The 16,899-nt window shown below is 39.1% G+C and overlaps 1 protein-coding gene across 2 annotated transcripts in view; it reads right to left on the bottom strand.

The window, feature by feature from the left end:
- Nucleotides 1-16,899, bottom strand: part of RSBN1L (round spermatid basic protein 1 like) — a 52,833-nt gene that overhangs the window by 7,347 nt on the left and 28,587 nt on the right. For both annotated transcript variants that reach the window (XM_075081457.1, XM_075081458.1), the window contains 3 exons: nt 7,352-7,489; nt 7,012-7,154; nt 3,738-3,905 (listed from right to left, as the gene is read on the bottom strand). In XM_075081457.1, coding sequence (XP_074937558.1) covers nt 3,738-3,905; nt 7,012-7,154; nt 7,352-7,489 — 449 coding nt within the window. The remainder of the gene's footprint in view (nt 1-3,737; nt 3,906-7,011; nt 7,155-7,351; nt 7,490-16,899) is intronic.

Here is a 16,899-nt window from a genome sequence, read left to right as displayed (position 1 = left end):
ATATGCTCCTGAAGAAGATTTAAGCACTGAAAGCAAAAAGTTTACATAAACATCTCTAGTCAGTGGTATAAAAAAATAAGCTACAACCTACTTTTTATAATGCAGTTATGTTTTTTATCTTTTTAAGAATATATATCTGCATCTGGAGTTCATATTTGTAAGTGAAGTTCAGAATTAAAATACAAAGAATATCTGCATACCAAAAGAACCTTAATTCAAAGCAATGTTTTCACACCAGTGTCTACTCTGTTTTTACACATTACACAGGACAAATTATAGCTAATGATTTTTTTAAATTATTCATTTTCTCAGTCCCTATATATATGCAACAGTATGCATTACCAAATCTGTGCTGCAGTTCTATCACAAAACATGACATTGCTTTTACAAATGCAAGAAAGGAAAAATTGCCAGATTATCTTTAATTCTGCATTTGCAGATTTGATATTTAGCACAACTTGGAGACTGTATTTTGTAAAACCTGACGTTTAGGGGGTATCCCCCCCCACCAAGCAAAATAGTAGCAGCGTCCAAAAAGACATTAAATCCAAACAGAACTGTAAGACGACTTCAGAAAAATCCATTTAAGACCCTATCAGAGCACTACTAGAACTATTTTTGGCAATTTTTTTTCTTTAACCTCATTCTTCAGAAAGGCTGGACTCTTTGCTGTAGCTTTTCAAAACAGATTCAAGATTACAGGTTTTACCATGAACATTTCTTACCTAATGCATGAAGTCTGGCAATATATAACAAATTCCTATGATCATATAGAAAAGCACTAACAACTTCATGCTCTGGAACACAGACTTGAGAGCTGCTTGCACTGAAGCACAGGACAGGGTTTAATTTTGCCAACACCACCATGAAGGGTCTTTTGCTGTCCCTGTAAAAACCCACCCAAGTGTCCCAAGTAAATCTTCAAATTTTCTGTAATTTAAAATTTCACTTGCATTTCTTAAATTCTAAAGCACACTTGGTATCACCTATGAAAATGGCATTAAGTAATCAGCATGATCACTACACCAGCGTTTATTAGACTTCAATGCAGGGCATCCCTTGAAAATGTTTGCTAGCAATAGCCAGAGCTCTTCTACAATTTGTAAATAGTCACAGAAATTTAAAAAAAAAAAAAAAATCACAATCTAGTAGTTTTTACAAAAAGTCTCAAATCAAAAGCCTGTCACATTTGGGAAAGCAAAAATTATTTTTTGTTCTTCCAAAAACTATTTTCTTTCTAGTTCTGTCCTCTATCCTCCAAAGCTGCTTTTGCTTTTCAACAGTACTGTTCCTCTCTGTTCTGAAACTACTGAATATATCCCACTTTCTCTAAATCCACAGCACCTTCTTGATTACAAAGCCTTTTTTGCACAGCCAATTCACTTTTATACGAACTGAACACAAACTAACAACTCAGTTCAGCAAGTCTAGGAATTGCCTTATTTCATCCTCAAGGAAAATATGAATTTTATATATGGTATCTCAGCATTAAAACATGTGCATTTTTACTGCCATAGTGCTCTAATCGCCCCTGGAATCTGTCCGACTTCCGGTTTTGTTTAACTCTTCAAACATTTTTTTTAAAAAAAAAAAACAACCACACCCAGATTTTTAAAAATTTCCATGCATGTTGTTCCCTTTAAAATAAATCTACCCGCATCTTACAAATTATGGTAAAGCTAATTCCTGAAATTATATTAATGTGTTACATTAATTAATGATGCTTCATTATCGTAAGCCCTGATTAGTTCTCTTCTTGAAAGTACAGTGAAGTGGCTTTTCAAAATTATACAAAAAAGTGGAAGGGGAAAGGAGAAATCATTGAGGTCAAATCAAGCTTGAAATACACCACTTTTACTGTATTGATCGTGATATGTATTTTCCTCCTCTACATATGTGAACCCCAAATTTCTTATTCTGTATTAAAAGATACATTTTCAGTCCTTACGCTGAAGTGAAACACTAATAGTTACTTTCCTCCTCCCCCTCCTTCCCCCCCCCACCCCCGGAAGTACTTTCAAGTTTGTTGGGCAGTTTTGCCTATTTTCAGATCACTTTTTGATCAACACATTTTTTATTTTGCCTAATTCATTTTTCCAAGTTTAAAAGGAGTTTTAATGCAGGTTGAATAGAGACCCTTTTTTACAAAAGCCAACATACGAGAGCAGATGATAGTTTAGATCTGAAAAGCAAGAAAACTTATTTTTAGAATGCGGATGAACATGGTAAGACTTCCAAGGGCGGAGGATCTTGTTATGAAGGTACAGAGTGAGAATGGGAAGTTCCGACAGACATTTAAATCACTATCAACTTAGGTTCTTATTAATTTCCACAGGCATGCAAGTTTGGGGATGGGGTAGTTTGTTGGTTTGGGGTTGTTTTGTTGTTTTACCTTTATAATGAAGCTTTGAGTCTCTGTCTCCCTCTCATATGCGTGAAGTGTAATTTAAAATAAATCAGATCTACACGGTATCTCAGCTCTTGCCCTGCTACCACTGCTTAGTCTGAGTTCACTCCAGCTTCTCACAAAGCTAGCAAGAAGGTTAAGGCTCCAGCTATCATCAACATGAAGAGAAAGTAAACTGCAAAACCTCAGAGCCCAAAATAAAAACACGTTAACATCTGAACAATCCAGTTCTTCTCCAACAGCAATTTTACAATTTTCTATCTCAATGAACTCATGCACTGTAACACAAATTTGCATCACCTCATCCAAAGGGAACTCCCTCTTCTAAATTTTAGACACATATAAAGAGCAAAGGGTATTTTCAGTGTTTACATATGCAAAGGTAACCTCCAAAACTAAGGTCATTCTCCCAAACCAAGGTCAGAAGATCCTGAAAATGCTGCTTAGATCTGGGCCAGGAAGTCCACATGATTATGGGCTTCTTATTTGGCTAAAATGTGTACAGCTTCAAATGAGATACATGCATTTCCCAAGTCTCATATGGGAATTCCAAAGACAGACACCAAAGAAAATCACACAGCCTCATACAACAGGATTCTTCCTAGGTGATCCACCATAACTAAACCAAGGTCGTAACAGCCATGATTTTGAAGCAGAAGCATAAACATTCTGCTCACCTCCAGACAACATGAAGAGTTGCCAAAAGGTCTTCATGCACACCCCTGCTCACATCACCGGGCAGTGCTGACAAAAGTCCTTCTTACAGCCTCCCATCAGATGCTCATACACACTGATATGATCCCACTGAGCCTTCTTTTCTCAAGCGTAAATCCCAGTTTTCCCACGACCGCCTTTCAAGTCACCAGACCTGCTCCAGTATGCCCATGTCTGTCTTGAACTGACAAGCCCAGACTGGATGTGAGACTGCAGTTGTCTCTCACCAGTGACGAGCAGAGGGGAAGAATCATCCCCCTCAGCCCGCTGGCAGTGATCTTCCTAACCTGTCCATATGCACTATTCTAAGCAAAATAAAGCATGAAGTGTTCTTACATCTAACGTTAACTCTGTTACAGCAACTCAGTTATAGCTACTAAACTGTCATTGCAAGGCACCTTTCTGGTTTCAGCCACACAGCAAAACTGCACCCAATCTAGCAGAGGGAAAACACATCTAGTGCACAGAGGGGGGAAAAGAAGTCCAATATCTACTAAGTCTTCATTAAATCTCTAATACTAGATTGTAGTTGGTAGAAGGAGCACAGAATAGGTTAAATAGAAATTCAAGCAAATATTTTTCAAACACCTACATGAATAAGTCACTCAACACATACCACTCTCCACAGTGCACAGCCTTCAATACTCCCACAGCTGCTGTAGTCTGGCGTTCAAAACCTTGTCCTATGTGATCTGCATGGGCTCGTGTCCGGTCTTCAAATAGCATTTCACGGGGTTCACTGGTTCGAGGTAGGTACTGCAAGTTTTTTATTTCATTGGTAGTTCTGTATAAGAAAAATCATATTAGCGATATAGAAATTTCTCTTAATTACCTAATTACCACCATAGCCAATAGCATTGGTTGTCTCCCTTCAGTGAGAACATATAGTCAAATGAGAACAGTAACACTTAGGACAAATTTAAAAAAATATAATAAGCTATGCAAAAAAATCAGACCACCTATGCAACAAGAAAGGCAAAAACACCCCAACAAAAAACCCAAACCACCACCACAGTGTCAAGGCCCTGAGTACACTAAAAGGCCCTAATGACTGAACAGCCTCACCTGCAGTCTCCACCCACAAACCCAGACAAAGCCCCCAAAAGCTCTCTAAGCTCAGGCCTGGGCCTTCAGTCCTGGCCTGAGCCATGCTGCAGGAACAGAGGTGTGCTGGGCCACAGAGTTGCTTCCCAGTTGACCTCAGGACGGCTTTGTCATGATGGACCTACCCAGCAGTAACTGGACATGTTCCTCACTTGCAGACTGACTTCCTGGCTTGACCTCAGTCCTGCCCATGGCCACACACTTGCCTGACACACTGGAGTGTGGGCTGAATCTCCCCCCCAAGCCCCAGATCTGCCCTACCTGCCTCCCTCAGCCACCATGAGGCTGGGCCCTACCGTGATCAGCCCCTGGCAGGGGACTGCCAGCCTTTGCTGCTTCCTGACTATTAGGTATCCATTTCAATTGTCCCTGAAGTCATTCTTCAACATTCATTTTTCTACCACACCTCTGGGAAGTGTGTATGTGTATTTAGTTCCATGTTGTAGAACTGGGAATGAGAAGCAGCAAAAGGTTATTTCTTCAGGGTTTAATGGAAGTGGAGGAAACACTGCAGAGAGGGAATAGAGCCACAAGACCATTTTCTTGGCCACCTGGAGCCAACATTGTGTGCCCATTTTCCCCAAGAGTTGCTTATAATCATAGGATAGCTAAGGTTGGAAGGGACATCTGAAAACTGTGTAGTCCAACTTCTCCCACTCAGCTAGAGCAGGTTGCTCAGGAATGTGCCAAGTTCTGAGGGACTCCAAAGACAAAAGACTCCACAAGCTCTCTGGGCAACCTCTCCTAGTGTTCAACCACCCACACAGTAAACTTTTTCTCTCTCCTTATTTTAAATGGAATTTCTAATAATTCATTTTGCTCCTGTTACTTCTGCTCACATCACCGGGCAGTGCTGACAAAAGTCCTTCTTACAACATCCCATCAGATGCTCATACACATTGATATGATCTCACTGAGCCTTCTCTTAGGGTAAAGCCCAGTTCTCCCATGCCTACCTTTCATGTCACCAGACCTGCTCCAGTATGCTGGTCTTAGACTGGCAATCCCAGAACTGGACATGAGAGTCCAGATGTATCTCACCAGTGATGAGCAGAGGGGAACAATCTCCCCCCTCAGCCCGCTGGCAGTGATCTTCCCAATGCTGCCCGGCAGGCTGCTGGCCTCTTAGGAGCTGGGCTTTGCACATCCCTGTGCTTATGTCCTGAGCCCACAGAGTTGGCCTGTTTCTCCTGGTCCCTCTTACTGGCAGCAAAACCCTGTGGTGCATCAACCACTCCTTCCAGTTTTGTATCACCTGCAAACCTGTGGAGGGTGTGCTCTGTCCCATGACGCCCGCTGCTAATGAACGTGTTGAACAGTATCGGCACAAGTTATCAATGCCTGGGTTACTCCAGAGGTGACTGTCCTCCGCTTGAGCACAGCAGTTAAGCCAGTTCTTGAACCACTTCACTGTCCATCAGTCTAGTTTGCCCTTCGTTAATTTGTCTACTAGGATGTAACAGGAGAGAGGTATCTAGTGTGGAAACCCTTGCTGAAGTCAAGATGAACAACATCCCTGGCACTCCTCTCACCCTATGAGCCAGTCCTTATGTTGCAGAATGGTGTCAGGTGACTAGAGCATGACTTCCCCTCTGTAAACCAATACTTGTTACTCCCAACGATCATCTTGTCCCTCATGTTTGAAATGGCATCCTCCTCCCCAGGACAAAGGCAAGGGCTGACTGGCCTGCAGTTCCCCAGGTCCTGCTTCCTACCCTTCCAAATGACTAGAGTGACATTTGCTTTCCCCCAGTCCTGAGGAACCTTTGCCAATTGCTATGACCTTTCAAAAACAATCAAAAGTGGCCTTTCAATTATATTGGCCAGCTCCCACAGCACTTCTGGGTACATCTCATCAGATCCCATGGGCTCATGTCTGTCTAGTCTGTATGTCTAATATGTTGCTTAACCTGATTCTCCTCCACTGAAGGCAAGTAGTCCTTGCCCCAGACATTCCTACTGTCTCTGGGACCTGGCATTCCTGAAGGTAAATCTCACCAGTAAAGACAAAGACAAAGTAAGCAGGGAGTATCTTGGCCTTTTTCATGCCCCTTCTTGTCTCCAGGCCCTTTGCCCCATTCAGCAGATGCCTTATATTTTCCCTAGTCTCTCTTTTGCCCCTCATGTGTCTGTAGAAGTCCTTCTTGTTGCCCTTCACATCCCTTGCCACATTCAACTCCAGATGGTCTTTGGCTTTAACTGCACTCCTTCTGAGCCACCTGACCCTGCTTCCATTTCTTTTTATTTCTTTTTGTATGGCTGAGTTTTAAACAAGAGAACTCCAAAGAGATAATTTCTCATGGTACTTAATATTTGAGCCTTACAGAGGATATCCCTACTCTTAAGCTGGTGATTATACACAGAACCACAGCAAAGCTTAACGATGTCATTTAATGTTGGAGGTGTTACCTTTCAAGTAAGACCTCAAGGGACAAGTGTTTCTCTCTTTAAACATCCACTCACATTTAAGAACAGGGGTATTAATTCTACTTTCCTGGCATATATCAGTAGTTGTATGCCTGTCCACATTTCCCTGCAATTTTCACTTTAAATTCCTACTAAAGTTCCAAAAAGGACCAGCACCTTCCTTAGCCAGACAGTAAACAATTAAAAAAAAAAATCCACATCCTTATAAAACAAAGCAACCTAAAAGTGTATTTTGAGATGAAGATTTACAGAAATTTATACTAAGATGTAGTATGAACCAATAAAAGGTTTGTGATAAAGTGAATTTGTAGGGAAAGAATACTAACCAGACATTCATCATGCAGAATAATTCAACATACCTCTTCCTTTTGAAAGGTGACTTTGGCATGTCAGCCACAGGGATCATCTGCTCTCCTGGACGTACCCACATAATGGGACCATCATCACTGTCTTTACGACTCTCTAATTTTAAACTAGAAAGTGTTCCCCACGGCAGTGTACACTAATGGGAAATACAAGCCACAGTTTTGAAGTGAGTTATTTTAAAAACTTTAAAAAGCAGCCTTCATTTGTCACAATGAAAACTTTTATTAGACCACCGAATTATCTAAGCGAGTATCACATACTCTCGCATTATTATAGCGGTACCAGACAGTGTATCATCCCCCTTCTCCCAACCCATTTCCCTTCTGTCCTTACTTTTAAGAAGGGTGATTCTTCCAACATATCAAGAAATTCAGGGAAGTAATCCCCCACTTCCTCATCAACTGCTCCAACCAGGCTGATCTGTCTCATTGGGCCAGCTCTATATGTACCATGAGAGTATGTTCTTTTTACCTACAAGTAGAATATGACAGCAAAAGTTATACCAAGTCCACTACCGCTCAGTCTACATTCAATACACACCTTTAATCTCCACGTTTATGTTTTCTGATTGATATTAGTCTTACAGTCTCCAGTATACTTAAGATTATTATGAAGTCAATCACTATGAACTTATCACTAAAGTCAGAAGTTCTTATTAAAGATACATGACAACTTGTATTTTATTTATTTTAAAGCCTGAAGGTAAGATTGAGTAACTATTTATTGCCTTTCAAGAAAATAACATTCCAAAGTAGTAACTGTGAAAAGCTATTAATGTAGTTCTGCTCAATAACTAATAAATAAGCATTCTTACCTGGATTACTCAAGTCTAGCTGAATTTTTACCTTTTTCCTGCAACAGTTAGGCAGAACCCTGAGTTACAACTAATTAAATTCTAAACATTTCCTCTGCTAACCATCATCTCCAGTATGGCCTCTATGTGAGCACTTTAACTGGAGCTAATTATCACAGAAAAGACAAGGTACATAAGGAGTTAGTACAGAAAGAGAATGATAGTTATTCCTTCATTTTTCCTGCACTATGCTAACATGTCTTGTGCTCCCAAAATTTTAAGGGCTGTAACATTCACTCCTCATGAAAAATCTTTTATTTTGAACTTTAACAGAAATTCATATTCTTATAAGGGTTTTTTTTTCCATGACCTGATCTGTCGTGTTACATCAAGCAAATACTTAGGAATGAAACTGATGAGGATCGCTTCCCTTTAAGCTTCCGATCTCCTATTTAACAGGCTGAAAGACACAGTGGTATTATTAGATGAAACATGACCAGACCAGAACAGAGGGGAGAGCAGATGGATTACTGCACAAACCAAATAAGGCTCTTGCACTGCATCTCTAGACACTCTGCATCCAAAAGCATGACAAGAAAAAAAGGTGCATGGGAAACCGTTAATGAAGTACTGCTTAGCTATGGGTCCTCACCCAAACGGACCATTACAATTCCTAGTAATTATGGCAGTGCAGAGGAGAATTAGCAGCAGTTCTTGAAAACATTACTGAATCATACAAGATGGAACAATATTTTGCCCTTCTGAGAAGCCAGACTGATGTAACCAGATGCATTCCAGAAGTGCAGAACCGAATACTCGTCTTTAGTTCATGTCAATTATATACACCCAGGAAATGGAGGGCTGACTAAAAGTAGGATTTTACAAAATGTCTGAGCTAATGTAATGGCAAGCTGTCACAACCATACTGAAAAGAGCAGTACTGCTAGACAGTAGTACTCCCCTATTCCCCAAACACTTAGTTATATATTCCCACACCTTTTTTGCACTGACACCTGGTGATTTGGTGATAAAGCATCAGAAAACATTCATTCCTGCTGAATCTGCATCAGCTCCATCCTCAGCTGCATCTGCACTGGCACATAGCACCAGGAGCTCACACAACTAAAGCACAGGGACAAGGAAGGGACACTCACTTGCTATTATTGGAATTGGCCTATCCAGTAAGCCAAAGTAGCCTAACCCACTTTCTGAAGTTACAGCTAGTCACAAATCTGTTACTCAGTTTATTGATAAACCTAACATGCAAAAGGATAGTTCTTCCACTGGTATAAATAGCGTGGTATGCCACCATTCCAGGCCACAATACTAAGCTGTTGTTTTTTGCATCCACACCCGATTAAAAGGAATTATTTTTCTGCCCTTTTCCCAGCTTCCCTCTGCTACCACTACCATTCACAAAGCATATGATAAACTTCTTGTAGAGCTTTCAGTTGCAGTAGCTCCACAACTTCCTCAAAAAGTACTAACTCAGCTGAAGAATGGAGAGGCTGTGAAGCTTTCAGCCAATCAACCCACCTGTCTGGCTTATGAACCACTAGGTGTTGGCAGGGAAGCACAAAGTCAAAGAGTTTAAGTGGTACATAATCCTTACTTTAGGTGGATGGACTTACATATTCCCAAAAAGACGTTATCACTGAGAGCTAGAACTGAAATGTCAACTCAACTTTTTAAAATATTATTGATACATCCCAATTCATTCCTAGCTCTCCTGATCAATTATGTTCCCCTCATCCACCAGGCAGAAGATTCCTTTTCAAGATGCAGCTTGGGAGAGGTGAAATATCAAAAATAATGCTAACATAATGTCAAAGTTACAAATGATGAGCGGTTTCGTCTGGGACCATATTCAGAGTCATTATCATTCTGTGGATTTCCAGTGAAACATCTGCGTGTTTAAGTCTGTGGTGGGTTATCCCCAGATAGCCGCTCAGTACCTCACAGCCCCTTGCTCTCTCACACCCCCACTTAGTGGTGAGAGACATGGGAGAGAACACAAAAAGTAAGGAAACACATGGGTCCAGATAGAGACAATTTAATAAATGAAGAAGAGAGGGGAAAAAACCACCAACCAGTATTTTTCACCACTCACCACCTCCCAGCAAGCAAATCAATGCTCAGCCAAGCTCCGAGCAATAGCTACCTTCCACACCAACACCTCCCCCGGCCCCCTCAGGTGTTTATTGCTGATCACAATGTTACATGGCATGGGATATCCTTGCAAGTCAGTTTGGGTCAGCTGTCCCAGCCATGTCCCCTCCTAACTTCTTGCCCACCCCAGCATACTCACCAGGGGTCCAGTACAGGGTAAAACAGAAAGCCTTGACATCGTACAAGTGCTGTTCAGCAATAGCCAGAACACCAGTGTATTATCACATCCAAAATACAGCCCCATAATAGGCTGCTATGAAGAAAATCAACTCTAACCCATCCAGAGGCAGTATAAACAGAAAATAAAACCAGGCTGGTGATGAGAGAGGAAGATCTTCTGTCTTTTTCCCTTCTTTCCTGCTATCATTAGGTCTTCCGAATGGACAGGTAGCCAACTTAGGGAACTGATCTGATTTTAATCCACAAATTACCTGAAGAATTTCTTTTTTTATTTTAGAAATTATACATATAAGAGTTAAATAAAAGACATAGGCCATAAAGACTAATGCCTGCCCAGAAAGAACAAGAGGGAATCTGGAAGAGGAGGCAGCTGTTGGCAGTGAAAAGTGACATGTACCTCATCTCCTCCAAAGACTGGATTACAGCATCCTAAACTCCGGACTCAGGTCAGGGGTTGCTATTTAAATGGCATTATCTTAGATTAGGCTAAAGAACTAGAAAAAAATATATAAAAAGGTGAGGTCATTCTTAGAGGGAAGAACTAGCTAGCAAACAAAAGTAATTTTCACTCACTCCAAAATTAGACTGCTCCCAAGTAATAGTGTGAAAACACTAAAAACCTTCCATTGATGTTTGGCCAATGACAAAAATAAAATCAATCCTCTTAAAGACAACAACAAAATAAATATAACCTATGGCATATTAGATAACAGCAACATTCTAATTTTCCTGTCAGTATCCTTTGGCTGGTTTATTCATACAAAGAGAAAGAGACTCATCTATGTATTTCTAAACTCACAAAAACAATGATCATTACTAAAACCAGTACTTCATTGATTTCTAAACATAAATTGTGCACTGGCCACAAATCAAATATTATACACCTTTTATGAGGTATATTCCTGAATGTAATTTTACAGGTTAAAATGTGACTATGTTTTTAGAATGTTACAAATTGCTCAAATAAATAGCTGGAACAATCTAAATCCAGAATAAAAGAAGGAATCAATGACATGCAGTTCTTCTAGCATGTGGTCAACATGATCAGAATCAATACACATATACAAAAAAAAAATCACCAATTAAATGCAGTACAATACAATCAACAGGTAAAATAGAAACGAATAACTGAATAAATACGACATAAAGCCTAACTTCCTTCTTCTCATGTAGCTTAAATTTGAAGGATGCCACCTAAAAACACACAAAAGGAGACTGTGTCATTCTCTTGCATTACGGTAACAGAACATCATGACAGTAAAACCACCACTGAATTCAGAATTAGTAAAACTTGAGAATTATCTGCTTCTGTGACTAATATGGCATCAACTGATATTTTTAATGTAACCAAACTTGCTCAGTTTTAAGTAAGGAGCTCTAAAAAGTACATTTTGGCATAAACATTTTGGCATCTAAAAGCATCTGAGGACTAAATCTGCATACGTACATAAAAATAGTGACAACAATATATTTCAGCATTATCATCCTACAAATAGGAAACATTTTAGACACTATATGTTAAAGATGTTTCCATTTCCTGTTTCAAAAATACACAAACTGGAAGGAACAGTCTGGAGAAGCCAAGAATTTAAAGAGATTAATTTAAAAAAAAAAATCTAAACTTGGTCAAGTTACAACCAAATTCCTATTTTTAATATAGGATGGGTTGGTTTTTTTCCCCAGTTGAAGTTCTAACATTTTCCTGCAAGAATTTAAAAGATTTAAATTTCTTTCAGTTTTTCAGCTTTAAAACCAGAAGTCTGGAAAAGCAGTCCTCAGAACTAAAAAAAAAAAAAAAACCAAAAACAAAAACCAACCCAGAATAACAAACCCACTGAACCCAAAATAATTTCAAGAAACCCACAAAGAAGGCCCCACTAAGACCAACAAAAACATTAAACAGCCATGAAAATATGCTGGGAGATCAGAGGGAAGAGCAGGTTTCCACTTCACTACACAAGCGCACGAGCACTTACACATTTGTATCTTAGAACTGAAAACATCCAGCTTCACATTCACTATAGTTCCTCTAAATCCGTCATCTCAAACGCTAAGGTCATGAAGAAGCATTGCAGCATTCTTTATTTGGTACATTTTGCAAAAGTGCCCAAAAGGTTTTCTGTTCCTTACCAACTCTTTCCAAATCTTTAAATGCTTACGTATATTTTCAGTTCCAAATGGGAACCAATACTGAAGTATCAAAATTTCACTGAACAAATATTCATCAAAATTGCTCTGGGTTTAAAAACACTTGCAAATCTACTTTGCTACTTTCTACTTTTAGACCACATGTACTTGATGATACTACTCCTCCCCCCCCGCTTTTTTTTTTTTCCCTCAGTCAGGGTTTTGGTATCACAATAACTTTTGCCTTGACAGTTCTAGCATTACTCAAAGGTGATCCATATTCATTAAAGCTTTAATTTCAACAAATACACCATTTCCCAGCTAGAACTTTCTGGAAATGCAGTCCCAAGATTTTTACTGCAGTATAGTTCCACCATAGTATCCTTTTACCACCGTCATTTATCACTTCACGTTTCACCTTGCAGCTGAAATCCTCAAATAATACAAGGGATGAACAGACATTTTTAAAAGCAAGACGACCTATTATTCTGAATTCCAGTGACACAAAAAAAGTGTGAAGCAGTGAATAAAGTATTAAAGAAAAAAATTTAAGAATAGCACCGATTTGATACCTTCATAGAAAATGATCTTGTGAAAGCCAAGTAGCTGTTATGCTCTTGTAACTCAGGAAGATCTATGACAAGGTTGAGTCTCAGATCCTGTCCAAGCTGCCAGTACAAACCTCTAGGGTTTGGTTTAGGCTTGGTTTTCGTTACTAAAGAATATGTGACCAAAAAGAACAACATATGACTGTCATTTCATATTTATTAGTTGAAACTGTCAAGAAGCAATCTGGAAAGGTAACTATTTTCTCTGAAGAAAACCAATGAGCATGTGCTGCAGATTTCTAATGTAATTCCTCGTGAACTGATACTTTGTTCAATCGTGGGTTTTTTGGTGGTGGGTGGTTTGGTTTTTTTTTGCTTAGAGGCCAATAGGCTGCCATAATCTATCAGAAAAGTCTCTTACACACAGTCTTACAGATTATTTGATAGAAAAGAACATGTCAGTACATACACTTTAAAAGAGCTAAAATTCAATTTTTCATCATCGGGGGACGGGGGAGGGGACTGTGCTTTGGGGAGCCTGCGTAACAGCACACAGTTGCTAAACACCGCTAAAACTTTTTAATAACCAAACATTCAAAAACCTTAAAAATCAAGGAGCGAATTCTACTGAAATCAAATTCTGCTGAACGCTACTGAAACACAACTGAAGAGACACATAGTTCCAATATAAAGAATTTTTTCCAGAACACAGAAAAATAGCATAATATATGGAAAAATGCTGTACAAGTCTAATTATAAGAAAATGAAAGACTAACCAATAATTTAAGATTTTCTTTAAAGAAAAATATTTTCAGCAATTCCCCTCAAATACTAGAAGAACAAATATTTTCAAGCAGGATTTCACAAATTAGAGAAGGAATAAACAGCAAAACCTCTCTGCAAAAAATCTTGTTTAGCTCTTAAAAGTTGGAGGACATCAGTTAAAAGGGGCTAAGAGAGAACTGGAATGAAAAGCTCTGTGTCCAGAACTCTAAGAGGTGAGGACAATCACTCATTTGAAAAGTCACAACACACATGAACTGTCATTACTATTGCATTTCTTCCCCTAAAATACTTATGTAATTCTCTATCCTATCTGAATATCCCATGTCCATCACAGTTCACACAGGCCACATGGAATAAATTACTTCAGACTGGGAAAAAAAAAACAAAAATAATTTCTCTGAAGATACAAACTGCCTGCTGTTATGGAACGGGGCTGACTGCGTAGTCCCACACCCATCCTTGAGCTACCTCTGGCACAGTAAGCTAAAAATTTGCTGGCTCAGTAAGAAAACCAATCACTTGGGAGTAGGTTAAGCTTTCTGATGGATTAACAAAACAAACTGGCTCACCAGTTCGAGAAGCACCACAGCTTGGCACAAGAACATGCCACTGGGAGGAAAGTAGCAAGGAGGGCATCCTCTTTTAGCAGCAACAGGTGCTAGATTGTGCAGTTAGACAAATCGTTGGAGCCACTGAGAAGTGTAAAATACAAGTGACTTTTCTTAAAAGTAAGAGGCTTAATGATGGGTATACTCACATACCCTACAGTACCAAGGGAGTAAGCTAAAAGGAAACAAGGCCTTCATAAATCAGTGAGAACTCAAAACACAAACCATTCTTCAAAGCTGGAAGAAGATAAATATACCATCTTAAAGAAAGAGGTGTCAAGACAAGCAAGATGCAGAAGACTTCGACATCATTTAGCCTGGTTTCAGCTTCCAGAAAAAAGTTCGCTAGATACTCCTGTCTTAAGCACCTAGAAAATGAGATGGTAAAAGCTAACAAATATGGACAAAGTCAAACTTCCTTTTCTGTCTATGACAGGGCAGGTTTTTTCAGAGGACCAGTACACACCCTGACATTTGCATTATGTTCTCAAAACTGCTGCAGAAACAGTCTAGTAACAGCGAACAGTGGGCACTTTTAACTGGTCTGTGTTCACATAACTATCAATACGAAAGGACCGATTTTGTGGCACAGAGGAAGGGTCTCTCCTTCGAACACAGTGTATGCTTATGAAATCTGCAGGTAACACAAAGCTACAAGTGTACTATAGGAAAGGATCAAAACTAACAAGATCTTTGATAAACTGTAAAAGGGGAAGAAGGGGTATGAATACACAGGACAATTAAATTTGAATAAAAGCAAAGAACACACTCAGATATAGATAGTTAACTGCATAAACATGGAAAGCAGAATGACTCGCTCACGCTCAGCAGGAGCTGCTGCTACAACAGATCACAAACTGCTCTGAAAAAGGCAGGAATAGATAACAAAGCAATAATTTGCAAGTCACTTGAAGCAGTCTTCTCATACTGCTTGACAACAATACACCAGGCGGATGCTGTCCTTTTTCAGTAGTGTATTTTAAGAAAAACAAGGATGACTGAAGAGAGCATAAGGGGAGAGCAGTAAGACCGATAAGGATGTAACATGTAACGGTAGACTGAAATAGCTCAAATTACTGAATCTAGGAGGGGAAAAGAGCTGTTATGCAATCTTCAAATACAGAGAACACAAAGAAAATCATAAACTGTTCACCTTGACCACTAAAGACCAGAATAAAATGACTGCCAGGAAGATTAAGATAAGAGGACAAAAAAGAGGGGAAAAAAATATGTTTTTTCAGCATTTCTCCGGGAAGTGTGGAATCACCTAGAGATCTCCAGCAAACACATCAGACTAGCATTCATCAGGTATAGCTTAAAAATAGTCAATCTTGTCCTGAAGCACAGGAATTGCTGGGTATTGCTCAGCATTTTACTTCACCCATACTAAGAAAGTGCCTCTGGGACAATACTGAAGCACAGTAAAATAATTCCACTATAATTCACAAAAATAAAATATGGACTTTTATTAATGACTTCTTTAGGGCAAACACTAGCACACAGCTATGCTCGCATAGCTGCCCAGGACAACAGGTTGGACTTTAAGAACATACTTACAAGGACAGAACCAGCGTTTTTATATAAATTACCTAAGACAGAGCAGCTCTGGGTAGCTGCCCATAATATGTTCTGTGATTTTTAGTACTGAAGTAATGATTCAGGTTTACATACAGAAAAAAAAAAGTTAATATATTTCACAGAATATGGCAGTGGATGTTCTTTTCACCAGCACTGCAAACGTTCCCTTGCAGCAGCATTTCAGTTCTGTGTATCCTTGTGGATAACGCACACCTGAAATTTGTCAATAAATGCGAGTGTTCCACGCAAGTGTTTATGTAGCTGAAGAAAAAAAAAAGCATTTTTTCATCAAGAAGATGACAGTATAACTTACACTTGAATTCTTTATAACTGTCTAAAAAGTGAAGACTAAAATAGTCTAAAGGTATTCCATACAACATCTACATTCATAAAAATGGAGTTAAACAGGCAACTGTGATACAACTGATATAATGAAAAACAGGATTGAGTTTCTTCATAAATTGTTACACAATATCTGTATGGGCTTTACATAATAGATTACTACCTTGGTGATGAGGATAAGAAAATAATAATTTTCTTCCCCTGAACTTAAAAGACTGGAAATATAAATAATTTATATGCAACTGTAATTTACCTTCTACAGCAAGTTAATAAATAGCAGAGGTGATGTTTAATCACTAGCTGTTGTTAAAAGATTATTCAGTCACTTCTCTCCAGACAATAGAAAAAAAATAAATAAAAAAAAGTCAAAAGCTGCCTGCCATTTTACCATATAACTTAACAGCTTTCAAGAGAATACAACCAGCTGGGGGGAAACATGAAGGGGTAAAGATCAAATTAGTAGCTATGTTAACCACCACTGAGTTCTCCTTTAAGGATGATTTAGAAGCCTCAAACTACAAACGCAACTCATTAACTGTGCCTTACACAGGTTTTATGTATAACATTGTTTTAGTGTATTAAAGCATTTCTGTTTTATGAAGAAGTTCATACAGATACACTACAGTTCAGATGCCCAGATAGCTGCAGCTAAACCATTTTAACCCTCCAAAACTCATAGTTAAGCTTCAGCTACAGAAACAAATCCAAAGAAACCTACAGACGCACATGCATGCAAACACTTCCCCTCCC

Source organism: Phalacrocorax aristotelis, chromosome 1 (assembly GCF_949628215.1).
Source record: "Phalacrocorax aristotelis chromosome 1, bGulAri2.1, whole genome shotgun sequence".
Lineage (NCBI taxonomy): Eukaryota > Metazoa > Chordata > Aves > Suliformes > Phalacrocoracidae > Phalacrocorax > Phalacrocorax aristotelis.
The sequence above is the reverse complement of the archived record's forward strand: the minus strand, read 5'-3'. Positions and strand labels throughout refer to the sequence as shown.